A 15398-nucleotide genomic window follows, 5' to 3' on the forward strand; every position below is an offset into this window, starting at 1 on the left:
TTAGTAACAGCTGCATGCAGGGCCCAAAGCCAGGCGTTGGGACGGAGCAGTCACCAAGACCCACCTGGTCCCAGCCCTTGAGGGGCTCCCAGTGCCCAGGGTGGGGGTCAGGCAGAGGGACATGTCACCTGGCAATGCCATCACTGGGCCATCAGCGCCGTGTCGGGGACTGCACAGGGCCCTGACCCAGCCGTGGGGGTCAGGAAAGGTCAGTAGAAACATGGTGGAAGAGCTTATGCGCCGATGAGGGAACCGCAGGCATGAAAGCTGGGGGCGAGGGGAAAACGGGGATTTGAAGACACCCAAGTGGCTCAGGCTACAGAGGAAAAGAAGGAATAGGCCGGGTGTGGTGGCTTACGCCTGTAATCCCAGCACTTTGGGAGGCCAAGGCAGACAGATCGTTTGAGGTCAGGAGTTCGAGACCAGCCTGGTCAACATGATGAAACCCTGTCTCTACTGAAAATACAAAAATTAGCCGGGCCTGGTGGCAGGCGCCTGTAATCCCAGCTTCACCAGGAACCTGAAATGGGAGAATCGCTTGAGCCAGGGAGGCAGAGGTTGCAATGAGCAGAGATCGCACCACTGCACTCCAGCCTGGGCAACAGAACAAGACTCCATCTCAAAAACAATAATAATAGAAGCTAACCGGGCACAGGGACAAGTGCCTGTAGTAGTTTCAGTTACTCGGGAGGGCAATGCAGGAGTATCACTCAAGCCCAGGGGTTAAAGCCCGGCTGGAGCAACAAGCAAGACCCCATCTCAAGAAAAGAAAAAATAAGACGAGGTAACACAGAGTGATCGCTATGTCACATTGTATGTTAAGGCTTCTGTGGATTTTAATTTGTTAAAAAGCCTGTGAGGCACAGAGAGGATAAGAAACCTCCCTGAGGTCACACAGCTAATGAGTGAATGGGAGACTCCGGGCTCAAAGCCTGACACCGACTGTGTGCATTGCTGCTCTGTAGCTAGACTCCCTGGGACCAAACTTCTCAGCCTGTTAGCATTTGGTGTGTGACCCTGGATCACTGGCTTACCCTCTCTGTTTCGTCGCATATAACACGGGGCCTCCTTTTTTTTTTTTTTTTTTTTTTTTTGAGACGGAGTCTCGCTCTCTCGCCCAGGCTGGAGTGCAGTGGCCCCATCTCGGCTCACTGCAAGCTCCGCCTCCCGGGTTTACGCCATTCTCCTGCCTCAGCCTCCCGAGTAGCTGGGACTACAGACGCTCGCCACCTCGCCCGGCTATTTTTTTGTATTTTTTACTAGAGACGGGGTTTCACCGGATTAGCCAGGATGGTCTTGATCTCCTGACCTCGGGATCCGCCCGTCTCGGCCTCCCAAAGTGCTGGGATTACAGGCTTGAGCCACCGCGCCCGGCCAACACGGGGCCTCCTAAGTGTTGAGTATCACATACAATAAGAGGTGTCTGGCTTGGCACAGCGCCCAGCTGCACAGCCTCGGCCTGACTTCTAGGGAACCAGCCCTGAATCTTGAGGGGCAACTGTGGAATTAGAGATCCACCTGTGCACACAGTTAAGGGCAGGCTCCCAAGATGGGTCTCCACCCCCCACCCACCTGCCCTTCAACTAGAGCACCCAGAATGCCTTTTGAAGCTCAGAGAAGGCTTCCTCACTGAAGACCACAAGCATGGGACAGAGGCAGGGAACAGGGCTGGGGTGAAGGTTTCCTGTAAGCAGAAACAAATATAGCTGGGGCGCAGATGAATAAATAGCCCGGTCAGACAAAGAAGGAAGTGGGAGGCATTGCAGACTGGGGAAGTTACATGAACACGGCGGGGAAGGCTGGGATGGCCCACAAGGCTGGAGGGGGCAGGAGGAGGGTGAGAGAAGCTGACAGAGGCCTAAGGACAGGCAGGCACAAGGGGCTTCATCCAGGGGTCCACAGGAGCCATGGAAGAATTTAAAGCAGGGAGGAGCACGGCCAGAGAGACGGCATGTGCATGCTGCAGTCGGCTGAGTCATACGTCCCCTCAAAGATGGGCACACCCAGCCGGCGTGGTGGCTCACACCTGTAATCCCAGCACTTTGGGAGGCCTAGGTAGACGGATCACACGTCAGGAGTTCGAGACCAGCCTGGCCAACATGGTGAAACCCCATCTCTACTAAAAATACAAAAATTAGCTGGGCATGGTGGTGGGCACCTGTAATCCCAGCTACTCGGGAGGCTGAGGCAGGAGAACCACCTGAATCCAGGAGGCGGAGGTTGTAGTGATTTGAAATCGCACCACTGCACTCCAGCCTAGGTGACAGAGTGAGAGACCTATCTCAAAAAAAAAAAAAGATGTGCATGTCCAAATCCCCAAGGCCTGTGGATATATGTTCTGTTACACAGCAAAAGGGACTTTGTGCGTGGGATTAAGGATATTAAAATGTGTGTGTGTGTATGCGGGGTGGGGTGGTATCTCAGATTATCTGGATATGCCCAATATCATCACAAGAGTCTTTATAAGAGGGAAGTGGAGGCCAGGCGTGGTGGCTTACACCTGTAATCCCAGCATTCTGGGAGGCCAAGGATCACCTGAGGTCGCGAGTTTGAAACCAGGCTGGCCAACATGGTGAAACCCTGTCTCTACTAAAAATACAAAAATAAGCTGGGCATGGTGGTACACGCCTGTAATCCCAGCTACTTGGGAGGCTGAGGCAGGATAATTGCCTGAACCTGGGAGGCAGAGGTTGCAGTGAGCGAGATCACACCATTGTACTCCAGCCTGGGCAACAAGAGTGAAACTCTGTCTCAAAAAATAAAAAATAAAAAATAAAAGAGCCAGGTGGGAGGGTCAGAGTTGGAGAAGGAGACACAGTGACAGAGGCAGAGGCTGCAGTGATTCCAAAGGCCCACAAGCCAAGGAATGTAGGCAGTTCCTAGACGCTGAAAAAGGCAAGGAAATGGGTTCACCTGTTTCCTCCAGAAAGGAACGCAGTCCTGTTGACACCTTGATTTTAGATGTCTGACCTCCAGAACTGTAAGAAAATAAACATGTTGTTTTAAGCCACCGAGTTTGCAGTCATCTTTTGCTGTAGCAGTTAAGAACTCACACAGTTTAAGAGCACGCTCTCTATACAGCCCAGCTGTCTGAGTTCAGATTCCGACACTTACCAGCCGCAGGATCTCGGGCAAGCGGCCGAAGCCTCTGTTTCTTCATCTGTAAAGTGGGGCAATGATAGTACCTACAGCATGTGGTGTAAACAAGGGTTAAAATACGTGAAATAGACAAGTTGCCACCACGCGCATCTCACAGGCGTTTGTGAACATGAGTGTGCATTCCTGTGTTATACATCATGATTTGTCAAAGGAATACAAAGGTAGGGTTTTTGTTGTTGTTTGAGACACAGTCTTGCCCTGTCACCCAGGTTAGAGTGCAATAGTGTGATCTCGGCTCACTGCAACCTCTACCTCCTGGGTTCAATTAATTCTCCTGACTCAGCCTCCCTAGTAGCTGGGATTACAGGCATGTGCCACCATGCCTGGCTAATTTTGTATTTGTAGTAGAGATGGGGTTTCACCATGTTGGCCAGGCTGGTCTCAAAATCCTGGCCACAAGCGATCCACCCATCTTGGCCTCCCAAAGTGCCAGAGTTATAGGCATGAGCCACCATGCCCAGCCCAAAGGTGGATTTTAGAAAGGAAGGAGTCGCCAAGCCAGGCATGGCGACATGCACCTTGTCCCAGCTACTCAGGAGGCTGAGGCGGGAGGATTGCTTCAGCCCAGGAGTTTGAGGCCAGAGTGGGCTATGATTGCACCACTCCAGCCTGAGTGACAGGGCCAGACCCTGTTTTTAAAAGAATAAAATATGGCTGGGCACGGTGGCTCACGCCTGTAATCCCAACACTTTGGGAGGCCCAGGTGGGCAGATCATTTGAGGTCAGGAGTTCAAGACCAGCCAGCCTGGCCAACATAGTGAAACCCCATCCCTACCAAAAATACAAAAAATGAGCCGGGCGTGGTGGCCGGTGCCTGTAATCCCAGCTACTTAGGAGGCTGAGGCAGCAGAATTGCTTGAACCAGGGAGGTGGAGGTTGCAGTGAGCCGAGATCGCGCCATTGCACTCCAGCCTGGGCGACAGAGCGAGACTCTGTCTCACCAAAAATAAATAAATAAATAAATAAATAAATAAATAAATAAATAAATAAAATAAAAGTAAAGAGTCTCTAGCTGCTTCAGAGTAAATGGGCTGGTAGGGAGGACGCTGGGGCAGAGGTCCTCACCTCTGCAGAGGTCACAGGTGTGGAGAGGGAGGATGAACTGGGAGATTCCAGGCAGAGGCTTCGCCAGCAGGTAAATTCTGGGAATGAGAAGCAGCGAGGAGTCCAGCTTGGAGACCTGGTGGGACCATCACCCAAGCAAGGCTGGGGTAGAAGACGCAGGTGTTAGCAAAAATAAAAATACAGTTCATCAGGAGTTCAAGACCAGCCTGACCAACATGGTGAAACCCCGTCTCTACTAAAAATACAAAAACGAGCCGGGTGTGGTGGCAGGTGCCTGTAATCTCAGCTACTTGGGAGGCTGAGGCAGGGGAATTGCTGGAACCTGGGCGGCAGAGGTTGCAGCGAGCCGAGATCGCGCCATTACACTCCTGCCCCGACCAACGACAGCGAGACTCTGTCTCAAAAAAAAAAAATACAATTCAAGTGTACTGAGCGCTCAGTACGTGCAGGGCACTGGGCTACGGTTTGTTTCCCAGGTGCCACTCGGGACTTTCGTTCCAAGACTAGAAAGGAGGCTCTAGGCTGTGGATCTCCAGTTGACAGATTAGGAACCGAGGCTGGGAGGAGGGGCTGGACCTTCCCAGGGGCCCTGCAGAGCTGGACTCAAAACCCACTGCTCTCCATTTTCCCAGGGCTGGAGTCCATAGGGCCCCAGCTAGTTTCTGCTGAGTACGAGAGCGAGAGGAGGGAAAGAGCCATTGTTGCCAGGCAGATAGACTGAGTCAGCCAGGTCAAGGTTAACTTGAATTAATCAGTAACAGAGTGGGAGAAGGGGATGGCCTGGCTGTGGGTCCTGGAGAAAAATTCTAGAAAAGCAGTCACCTCAACCTGGAATTAGACGGTGGGATAGGGGGTTTCCCAGCTGCTCCCAGGCCTGGCTGCCCCTTTGTTGGGGGAAGGGGAGGGATGGGGTATAGTGGGCAGTAAGTGAACTCAGGCAGGTGTGAGGCAGGGGCACCTGGGTCTGCCACCCAGAAATCATTCCCACTTCCTTCTTCTCATTTTCTTTTTTTTTTTTTTTTTTTTGGAGACAGAGTCTTGCTCTGTCATCCAGGCTGGGGGGCAGTGGTGCAGTCATAACTCACTGCAACCTCTAACTCCTCCTGCCTCAGCCTCCTGAGGAGCTGGGACTGTGGCACGCCAACATGCCCTGCTAATCTTTTTTTTTCTATTGTAGAGACGAAGTCTCACTATATGTCTCAGGTTGGTCTCGCACTCCTGGGCTCAAATGATGCTCTCACTTCAACCTCCCAAAAGTGCTGGATTACAAGCATGAGTCACCGTACCCCGGCCCCTTCTCATTTTCCCCTTGCACCCCGGCGAGGATTGCCAAACAGAATACAGGACGCTCAGTTACATTTGAATTTCAGATAAATAACAAACACTTTTTCAGTATATGTAGCTTCCAGATAACCCATGAATGTTCAGCCTGGGTGGCCGAACTCCCCTCCTGGATTCCCGGAATGCTGGGCTGCATGGACATGTAAATGGAAAGTACCCCATTGCACACCCAGACCTCCTTCTCTCCCTCCCCTGCGGGCTCATCTTTGTGCACTAACCCCCTATCAAACTCTGGACACAAATGCACATCTCCCAGAAAAAGTCACGAGGTTCTGAAGAATTCCCCATCTCATCTCCCTCCCTCCCTCCCAGCAGGCTACCATCCGCTCCAGCCTCCAACCCCCTCACTTCTCATCCTGCCTCTCCCCTCTGGTCACTTCTGGGAGGTCAGGGTAGGGCCAGACCCTTCCCAGGTTCAAGTGATCCTCCTGGCTCAGACTCCCGAGTAGCTGGGATTACAGGCACCTGCCATCATGCCCAGCTAATTTTTTTTTGTTGTTGTTTGTTTGTTTGTTTTGAGACGGAGTCTCGCTCTTGTCGCCCAGGATGGAGTGCAGTGGCACGATCTCGGCTCACTACAACCTCCACCTTCCAGGTTCAAGTGATTCTCCTGTTTCAGCCTCTCCAATAGCTGGGATTACAGGTGTCCGCCACCATGCCTGGTTAATTTTTGTATTTTTAGTAGAGATGAGGTTTCACCATGTTGCCCAGGCTGGTCTTGAACTCCTGACCTCAGGTGATCCATCCGCCTTGGCTTCCCAAAATGCTGGGATGACAGGCGTGAGCCACCGTGCCTAGCCAGCTAATTTTTGTATTTTTTAGTAGAAACAGGGTTTCACCATATTGGCCAGGCTGGTCTCGAACCCCTGACCTCCAGTGATCCCCCAGCCTCAGCCTCCCAAAGTGCTGGCATTACAGGCATGAACCACCACATCTGCCCCTCTGAGCCTGGTGGCTTCTAGGCATCCTGGCTTCTTTAATTGTCACAACTACCAGAACTATCTTCAGTCCCATCGTTTAGTTGGATTAACTGAGGCTCAGAGAAAAGAGGAACCCAGGTTTGCAGCTAGACAGAAGCCAGACAGGAATTCCTTCTCAAGGTTGTCAAACCACAAGGCCAAATGCTTGAGTCTAGAATGAAACCAGGAAACGGGGTGGCTTGAGGAGAAAGTGGGGGATAGAAGATGGAATGGGGCAATTGGAAGATCCAGTTTCTTTCTTTTTTTTTTATTTTTTTATTTTTTATTTTTTGGCAACAGGGTCTCTCTCTGTCACCCAGGCTGGAGTGCAGTGGTGCAATCTCAGCTCACTGCAACCTCTACCTCCCGGGTTCAAAAGATTCTCCTGCCTCAGCCTCCCGAGTACCTGGGATTACAGGCACCCACCACCATGCCCAGCTACTTTTTGTATTTTTAGTAAAGATGGGGTTTCGCCATGTTGGCCAGCCTGGTCTCCAACTCCTGGCCTCAAGAGATCCGCCTGCCTCGGCCTCCCAAAGTGCTGGGATGACAGGCGTGAGCCACTGTGCCTGGCAAGGGGATGCAGTTTCAAAAGCTGAACCCCAATTCTGGAGAGCAAGCAGGTGTTTTCATACTCTCTCCTCCTCCTCCTCCTCCTCCTCTTCCAAAGAATGTGTTGCAATCAGTGCAGACAGACGCCAGGTTTGTTCTCATGCTCCACGCCTCCCCCTACCCCTGGCACGGAAAGGAACGTGGTTTACAGGAAATCAGAGAAAACTCCCCATTAACCCCTTCAATGGGGTTTCAGAAACCGTCTCTCTAGGGATAAGGGGGCCCTACCCACAGACCCTTCTCCTGCCTTCACCATCCACCTCCTATGCCTGGACAGCAATGCTGCTGACCATGAGAGGAATGCCAGTTAAGATGACACCGGCTGCCGGGGTGTGGTGGCTCACATCTGTAATCCCAGCACTCTGGGAGGCCAAGGCGGGTGGATCACCTGAGGTCAGGAGTTTGAGACCAGCCTGGCCAACATGGCAAAACCCTGTCTCTACTAAAAATACAAAATAAATAAATAAATAAATAAATAAATAAGCCAGGTGTGGTGGCGCATGCCTGTGATCCCAGCTCTTTGGGAGGCTGAGGCAGGAGAATCGTTTGAACCCGGGAAGCAGAGGTTGCAGTGAGCCGAGATGGTGCCACTGCACTCCAGCCTGGGCGACAGAGGAAGACTCCATCTCAAAAGAAACAAACAAACAAACAAAAATGACACCAGGGTACCAGTTGTCACCCACAAGGCTGGCAAAAATCCTCAAGTTTGCCCCTGTGATGAGGCAGTGGGAGAAACTGACAGTTCTTCTCATGCACGGCTCATAAGTGTGTAAATCAATACAACTTCTGTGCACGGGAATTTGGCAATATCTAGCAAGATTACCAATGCATTCAGAGATTGACCCAACGTATTTCCTTTCATTGCAACAACAACTCTATGAAGTAGGTGGTAAGGGTATCCTTTTCCATGAACAAACTGAGGATCAGGCGGTAATCAGTAGCTTGCCCAAAGATTACAGCTAGTTTCAGAGCTAGCAAATAATGCAGGTTCAAGCTTATTCACTGCAGAGAGCCTGGTATGAAGCCGCAGATGTCAATCTGTCCATCAATAAGAGGCTGGTGACTGGACACAGCGGCTCACGCCTGTAATTCCAACACTTTGGGAGGCCGAGGTGGGTGGATCACTTGAAGTCAGGAGTTCGAGATCAGCCTGGCCAACATGGTGAAACCCCGCCTCTACTAAAAATACAAAAATTGTCGGACAGGGTGGTGCGCACCTATTTCAGCCACTCCGGAGGCTGAGGCAGGAGAATTGTTTGAACCCGGGAGGTGGCGGGTGCAGTGAGCTGAGATAGCGCCACGACCCTCCAGCCTACTCTGTCTAAAAAAAACCCTCAAAAACAAATGAAATATCCCCCAACAAATAGCAGGCTGGTTACTTTCTCACAATATAACAAGAGGCCTGTAACCTGTAAGAATGAGGAAGTTCTTTGCGCACTGAGGTGAAATAGCCTCTGAGGTATATTGTTCATGAAAAAAAACAAAGCAAAATGAAACTCAAGATTTAACTGAAGAGACCGGGAAGAATAATATGTAATATGTGCTGTCCACAGGGCATGGTGGTTCACACCAGCACTTTGTGAGGCTGCTACAGGAGGATCACTTGAGCCCAAGAGTTCAAGACTGGACTGGGCAACGTCGTGGGACCCCCATCTCCACAAAAATAAAAAAATTATCCGGGCATGGTGGCAGCCACCTGTAGTCTCGGCTACTCAGAAGGTTGAGTCAGGATGGTCACTTGGCCCCAGGAGGTTGAGGCTGCAGCGAGCTGTGATTGCACCACTGCAATTTAGCCTGAGTGACAGAATGAGAAAAAAATTTAAAAAGGAAAAAACAAAAAGAATATGCTGTCAACAGGGGTGGGAGGAAGACTACCTTTCCCTCTATACACATTTCTACCTTTTAGATGTTGATCAATATGAATATATCATACACACAGACACACACACACACACAATACAATTTAATATCTGAAGAGGATGTTGACATAAGACAGGTACAAAAGCTCTAGAAATAAGGACTTTCCTCAGTGATGACTTTTCTCACCACCAAAGTCACTCGGGCATCCTGACAAGGGTAAGTGAGGGGAGCTTCCCTGGAAAATAAGCTTACCTGGATAGTGAACTCCTACACATACCTCAAAGCCCACCTGAAATGTCCCCTCCTACAGGAAGTTTTCCCTGACCCTCCAAGAAGCAGCGTTCTGTTTCACTGGGGAAAACATTTCTTCTTCTTCTTCTTTTTTTTTCCCCCCTGCTCTGCACATGAGCTAGAAAACATTTCATGAGACTGGGAGTTTCTGTGCTGGGCTCTGTCCCTCCCCCATCCTACTTCCCCTCCCTCAGTATGGAAGCCTCTAGAAGTGGGGCTCTAACTCCCAGCCTACAGAGAGATTCCTAGGAAGGGTTCAACTGATAAACGCATGGCCAAAAGTGAACCGGGGATGAGGTCCAAGACATCCACGGTGGGGGGTTCTCCAGACCTTAGTGTTCTTCCACTACAAAGTGGGTCCAACAGAGAAAGGTCTGTGTTCACCAGCTGGCCCTGACCCTGGGAGAGTCCAGGGCAGGGTGCAGCTACATTCATGCTGCTGAGGAACATGCCCTCAGGTTACTCACCCCACGGACATGTTGGCCCCAGGGACTGAAAAACTTAGGAAATGGTATTGAGAAATCTGGGGCAGCTCCCGAAAGGGGAGAGGCCATGGGGAGAAGGGGGGACTGAGGAGGCGGGGGAAAGGCAGGAGCTGGATAAAAAGCCAACTCCAGCAGGCACTGCTCACTCCTCCCCATCCTCTCCCTCTGTCCCTCTGTCCCTCTGATCCTGAACTGTCCCAGCACCATGGGACCCACCTCAGGTCCCAGCCTGCTGCTCCTGCTACTAATCCACCTCCCTCTGGCTCTGGGGGCTCCCATGTGAGTGGTTATGACTCTACACAGAAACAAGGTTGCTTCTGGGGTGGAATCCGCCATTTGGGGGTCCAGGTCCCTGTAGAATTCAGGGTGCATTTGGGTGTTTGTGGATTCCGGGGTTGGCAGGTTGGGAATGTTTGTATAAATTTGTGCTGCCTGTGACTTTGGGTGTTCACGGGTTGGGTGTTTGTGGAATCCAGGTATTGTGGAATGGGAATTTGGGATGTTTCTGGAATTGAGGTCATCTGTTGGTTTAGGGTGTATGTGGTGTTCAGTGATGGTGTGGTTAGGGTGACTTGGAGACTCGGAGGTTTGGACTTTGCAAGATTTGGGAGTTTGCAGCTTGGGGACTTAGAAGTTTCAGTGTGGGTTTAAAGATTGGCTACTTTGGGTTCATGTATGGTTGGGGCGTTTGGAATTGGTTGTATTTATTAGGACCGGGGTGTTGGAGGTTTAGGCTGGGTTTGGGGTGCTCTGAGATTTGAGGTTGAGAGGTTTGGGTGTATGTGGGTTTGGGTATGTAGAGTTTAGGCTGTCTGGGGTTTGAGTGTTTACGTATTTGGCGTGTTTAGAGATGTAGAGGTTTAGGGTTTGGGGCATGTGTGGGTTTAGGGGATTGTGGGTCTGGAAGTCCAGAGACTGGGAGGAGTTGCTGACGCTGGTTTGGAGCTTCAGGGGTTGGTGGGATGCATGGCCCCTTGTTGCCCAGGCTTTCAAAGGCCAAGCCCAGCTGGCTGAGAGTGGGAGTCATGGTGGCTGCTGTCCTGCCCATGTGGTTGAGACGGTGGCAGTGCCCAGAGAAGAATTCAGATCCAGATATTGGCACTGGCAGTGCGCCAGCAGTCCCTGGATCCTCTCCAGGACCAGGGGCTGGGGCACACAGTCTGCCAGGCGCTGACTCCAGTGAGGACTGGCATCTCACACCCCGGGAATGACAGCCCCACTCACGTGCCCCACTCCGACAGGTACTCTATGATCACCCCCAACGTCTTGCGGCTGGAGAGTGAGGAGACCGTGGTGCTGGAGGCCCACGACGTGAAAGGGGATGTTCCGGTCACTGTCACTGTCCACGACTTCCCAGGCAAAAAACTGGTGCTGTCCAGTGAGAAGACCGTGCTGACCCCTGCCACCAGCCACATGGGCAGCGTCACCATCAGGGTGGGTGCAGACTGGTGCAGGATCCTGCTGACACCCACAGCCACGCCCACTCTCCCTCCTTCTGAGCCCTCCCCTTCTGTCTTCTCCCTTTCTTTATTTTTGTTTATTTATTTATTTATTTTTGAGGCAGAATCTCACTCTGTCACCCAGGCTGGAGTGCAGTGGCGCGATCTCGGCTCACTGCAAGCTCCGCCTCCTGGGTTCATGCTATTCTCCTGCCTCAGCCTCCCGAGTAGCTGGGACTACAGGCGCCTGCCTCTACACCTGGCTAATTGTTTTGTATTTTTAGTGGAGACGGGGTTTTACCGTGTTAGCCAGGATGGTCTCGATCTTCTGACCTCGTGATCCGCCCGCCTCGGTCTCCCAAAGTGCTGGGATTACGGTCGTGAACCCCCACGCCCGGCACCTGTCTTCTCCCTTTCTAACCCCTGCCCTTCCCTGAGTTTCCACTCCTTTTGAGGATCCGTCCCTTCTAAGCCCCTCCCTTCTCTGAGTCCCTCCCCTTCTGCCTCCTCCCCTGCTAAGCCCTTCCGTTCCCTGAGTCTCCACCTTTTTTGAGACTCCTTCCTTTCTAAGGCCTGCCCTTCCCTGAAACTCCACCCCTTCGGAGGCGCCTCTCCTTCTAAGCCCCACCCTTTCCTGAGACCCCACCCCTTCTGAGTCTCCTTCCCTTCTAAGCCCCACCCTTTTCTGAGACCCCACCCCTTCTGAGTCTCCTCCCCTTCTAAGCCCTGCCCTTACCTGACACCCCACCCCTTATGAGGCTTCTCCCATTCTAAGGCCCTCCCTTCTCTGAGACTCCACCCCTTCTAAGTCCCTCCCACTGAATTGCTTCCTTTTCTAAGCCCCGCCCCTTCAAAGGTCTCCTTTTCTGAAGTCCTCCCCTCTTAGTCTCCACCACTTTTTAAGTTCCCTCACTTGAGTCCCTCACCCTTTCTGAGCCCCTCCCATGTCAGCCCCTCCCCTTTTCTGAGTCCCCGCCCCTTCTGAGCTCCTCCTCCTATAAGCTCTCTCTTCCTTGTGAGCTCTTACTTCTGAGTCCCCTCCCTGGTCCCTCCTCTCCTCTGGCACCTCCTTCACATGCCCCTCCCTCCCCAAAACTGGGCCACCCTGGGAGACCAAGAATAATGGGCAGGCAAGGAGGGACCCAGCCCAAGATCCGGAAGCTGGACCGTGGGCACTGGGCCATGGAACAGACCCCCTGACGATGCCCTGCCCACGCCTAGATCCCAGCCAACAAGGAGTTCAAGTCAGAAAAGGGGCACAACAAGTTCGTGACCGTGCAGGCCACCTTCGGGGCCCTAGTGGTGGAGAAGGTGGTACTGGTCAGCCTTCAGAGCGGGTACCTCTTCATCCAGACAGACAAGACCATCTACACCCCCGGCTCCACAGGTGAGGCTGCGGGCGGCTGGGGACGGCGGGGCACCGGCGTGGGCGGGCCAGGGTCTCACCAGGCCTCCTTGTCTCTCCCCAGTTCTCTGTCGGATCTTCACCGTCAACCACAAGCTGCTACCCGTGGGCCGGACGGTCGTGGTCAACATTGAGGTACCAGCCAGAGGGGGCCCCAGGGGCAGCAGGGGCACAGGCTCAGGAGAGGCAAAGAGATCGAGAGAGACAGAGAAAGACACACCGGAAGAGGTGCAGTGGCAGAGACACAGAGGCAAAAAGATATACAGACACACACCCACACAACACACACACATACAGCACACACACATACAGCACACAGCACACACAGAGGCAAAGAGATATGCAGACACATGTGCACACACAATGCACACACACAACGCAACACACACAACACACAAACACACAACATATGCGACCACACAACATACACAACACAACACACAACACAATACACACAACACAACGTGCATAACCACACAACACACACAACACAATGCACACAACATACACAACCACGCAATACACACAAAACACACACAACACAACATACATAACCACACCACACACAACACACAACCACACAAGACAATCATGTAACACACACACACAACACACACAAAACACAGCACAGAACATACACAACCACACAACACACAACCACACAACATACACAACCACACAACACAATGCACACAACATAGCACACACAACATACAACCCAACACACAACCACACAGTACACCATATGGCACACACACACACACAGGCCGAGAGACAAGGTGGAGATCCAGGGAGACCCCAGGGAGCAGTGCAGGTGTCCGTGGATTCTGCTTTCAGATAACCCCCCTGGTCATTTCACCTCCCTGAGCCTCGGTTACCTCATCTGAATATTGGGATCATGACAGATAATTCTGTCATCTATTCTACCGACGACAGCCAGAGGACGCCTGTGAGCACCTGCCTCAGGGCCCATCCCTCCTCTTCCTACAGCCCTCCATGGCTCCCACCTTCCTATGGGTCAAAGCCTAAGTCCTCCCTGCAGTCCACAAGTCCACACCCTGCCCTGTCCCTTCCCTGCCCTCCCCTCCTCCCTGTCTCCCCCTCGCTCATTCTGCTCGAGCCACACGGGCCTCCTCCCTGTTCCTCCAACACCCAGGTGCAGTCCTGCCTTGAGGCCTTGGCACGGGCTGTGCCCTCTTTTCAAGAAAACCCTCTTCTTCCAAATATCCACACAGCTCGTCCTCTGTCCTCCTCTAAGTCTTTGCTCAATGTCAACAATGTCTCAATTTTACAATGAAGTCTCTCTGAGTAAGCTGTAAAGTTGCAAATACCCACCATGAGCACTGCCCCCCAACGCCCCACACAAACACACACACACTACTCCTTCCTGCCATGTCCTGCAAATGACATTTATTCATTTGATCATTGCTTCTCCCCTCGCCTCACCCTCTGTTGAACCTAAATCCATCCAGGAAGGAATTTTTATGTTCGTTCAGGGTTTTGTCACCTGAACTCAGCACAAAGCTGGTATTTAGTTTGGTTTAATAAAAACTTACCAGAACAAGTGAGAAGGATGGGAGGAGAGAAGGGGAAGGAGGGTGTTCTCATAGAATTATCATGAGGATGTGTTGAAATCATACAAGGCTAGGGGCAGTGGCTCACACTTGTAATCCCAGCTCTTTGGGAGGCCAAGGTGGGAGGATTGCTTGAGCCCGAGTCCGAGTCCAGCCTGGGCAACAGAGTCAGACCCTGTCTCTACAAAAAATAAAAGTTAAAAAAAAAAAGCTGTGTGTGGTGGTGCGTGCCTGTGGTCACAGCTGCCCCGGGAGGCTGAGGCAGGAGGATCACTTGAGCCCAGGAATTCCAGGCTGCAGTGAGTCATGATCGCGCCACTGTACTCCAGCCTGGGTGACAGAGTGAGACCCTGTCTCAAAAAATAATTGGGGCAAAGCAATGGCTCAAGCCTGTAATTCCAACACTTTGGGAGGCAGAGGTGGGAAGACTGCTCGAGGCTAAGGGTTCAAGACTAGCCTGGGAAAGGTAGGGAGACTCCATCTCCACAGAAAAAATTTAAAAATTATCTAGATTTAGGGATCGATATGGTCTGTGGGGAACAGAGACCACACACCTCTTTTAAAGGCACAACAGTTGCCCAGCTCCAATTAGATGTCTCCTGCTAACCAGAGTACACTATCCACAGAAATTTCCTTGTTTCCAACAGAAGCTGGAAAAACAAACTTTTGGCCAGGCATGGTGGCTCACGCCTGTGATCCCAGCACTTTGGGAGGCCGAGGCAGGCAGATCACGAGGTCAGGAGATCGAGACCATCCTGGCTAACACGGTGAAACCCCGTCTCTACTAAAAATACAAAAAAATTAGCTGGACGTAGTGGCGGGCACCCGTAATCCCAGCTACTCGGGAGGCTGAGGCAGGAGAATGGTGTGAACCCAGGAGGCAGAGCCTGCAGTGAGCCAAGATCGTGCCACTGCACTCCAGCCTGGGCGACAGAGCAAGACTCTGTCTCAAAAAAAAAAACCAGACTTTTATGTGTTTCAATACCTAAAGCCAGCTCATGGCCTTCAGACATGCCACTTGCCTGATCCCTGTTACCTCTGTACAGTGTCTTTTAAATTTATTTATTCATTCATTCATTATTATTATTTTTGAGACAGGGTCTCATTCTGTTGCTCAGGCTGGAGTGCAGTGGCACAATCACAGCTCACTGCAGCACTGACCCCCTGGGTTCAAGCGATCCTCCTGTCTCAGCCTCCTGGGTAGCTGG

General features: G+C 51.9%; 1 protein-coding gene and 1 long non-coding RNA gene across 2 annotated transcripts in view; one reads left to right on the plus strand and one right to left on the minus strand.

Annotated features, from left to right (window-relative positions):
• Nucleotides 1–56: 56 nt before the first annotated feature.
• Nucleotides 57–12129, minus strand: LOC119622453 (uncharacterized). Its single transcript, XR_005239070.2, has 5 exons — nt 11513–12129; nt 4225–4365; nt 3115–3185; nt 2914–2978; nt 57–267 (listed from the first exon to the last, which is right to left on the minus strand). It is a non-coding gene; the product is annotated as an uncharacterized lncRNA (long non-coding RNA).
• Nucleotides 9917–15398, plus strand: part of C3 (complement C3) — a 39943-nt gene continuing 34461 nt past the window's right edge. The window contains exons 1-4 of the mRNA XM_037994494.2: nt 9917–10051; nt 11014–11206; nt 12433–12598; nt 12681–12751. Of these exons, the coding sequence (XP_037850422.1) occupies nt 9978–10051; nt 11014–11206; nt 12433–12598; nt 12681–12751 (504 nt within the window). The 5' untranslated portion in view covers nt 9917–9977. The remainder of the gene's footprint in view (nt 10052–11013; nt 11207–12432; nt 12599–12680; nt 12752–15398) is intronic.

Source organism: Chlorocebus sabaeus, chromosome 6 (genome assembly GCF_047675955.1).
Source record: "Chlorocebus sabaeus isolate Y175 chromosome 6, mChlSab1.0.hap1, whole genome shotgun sequence".
Taxonomy (NCBI): Eukaryota; Metazoa; Chordata; class Mammalia; order Primates; family Cercopithecidae; genus Chlorocebus; species Chlorocebus sabaeus.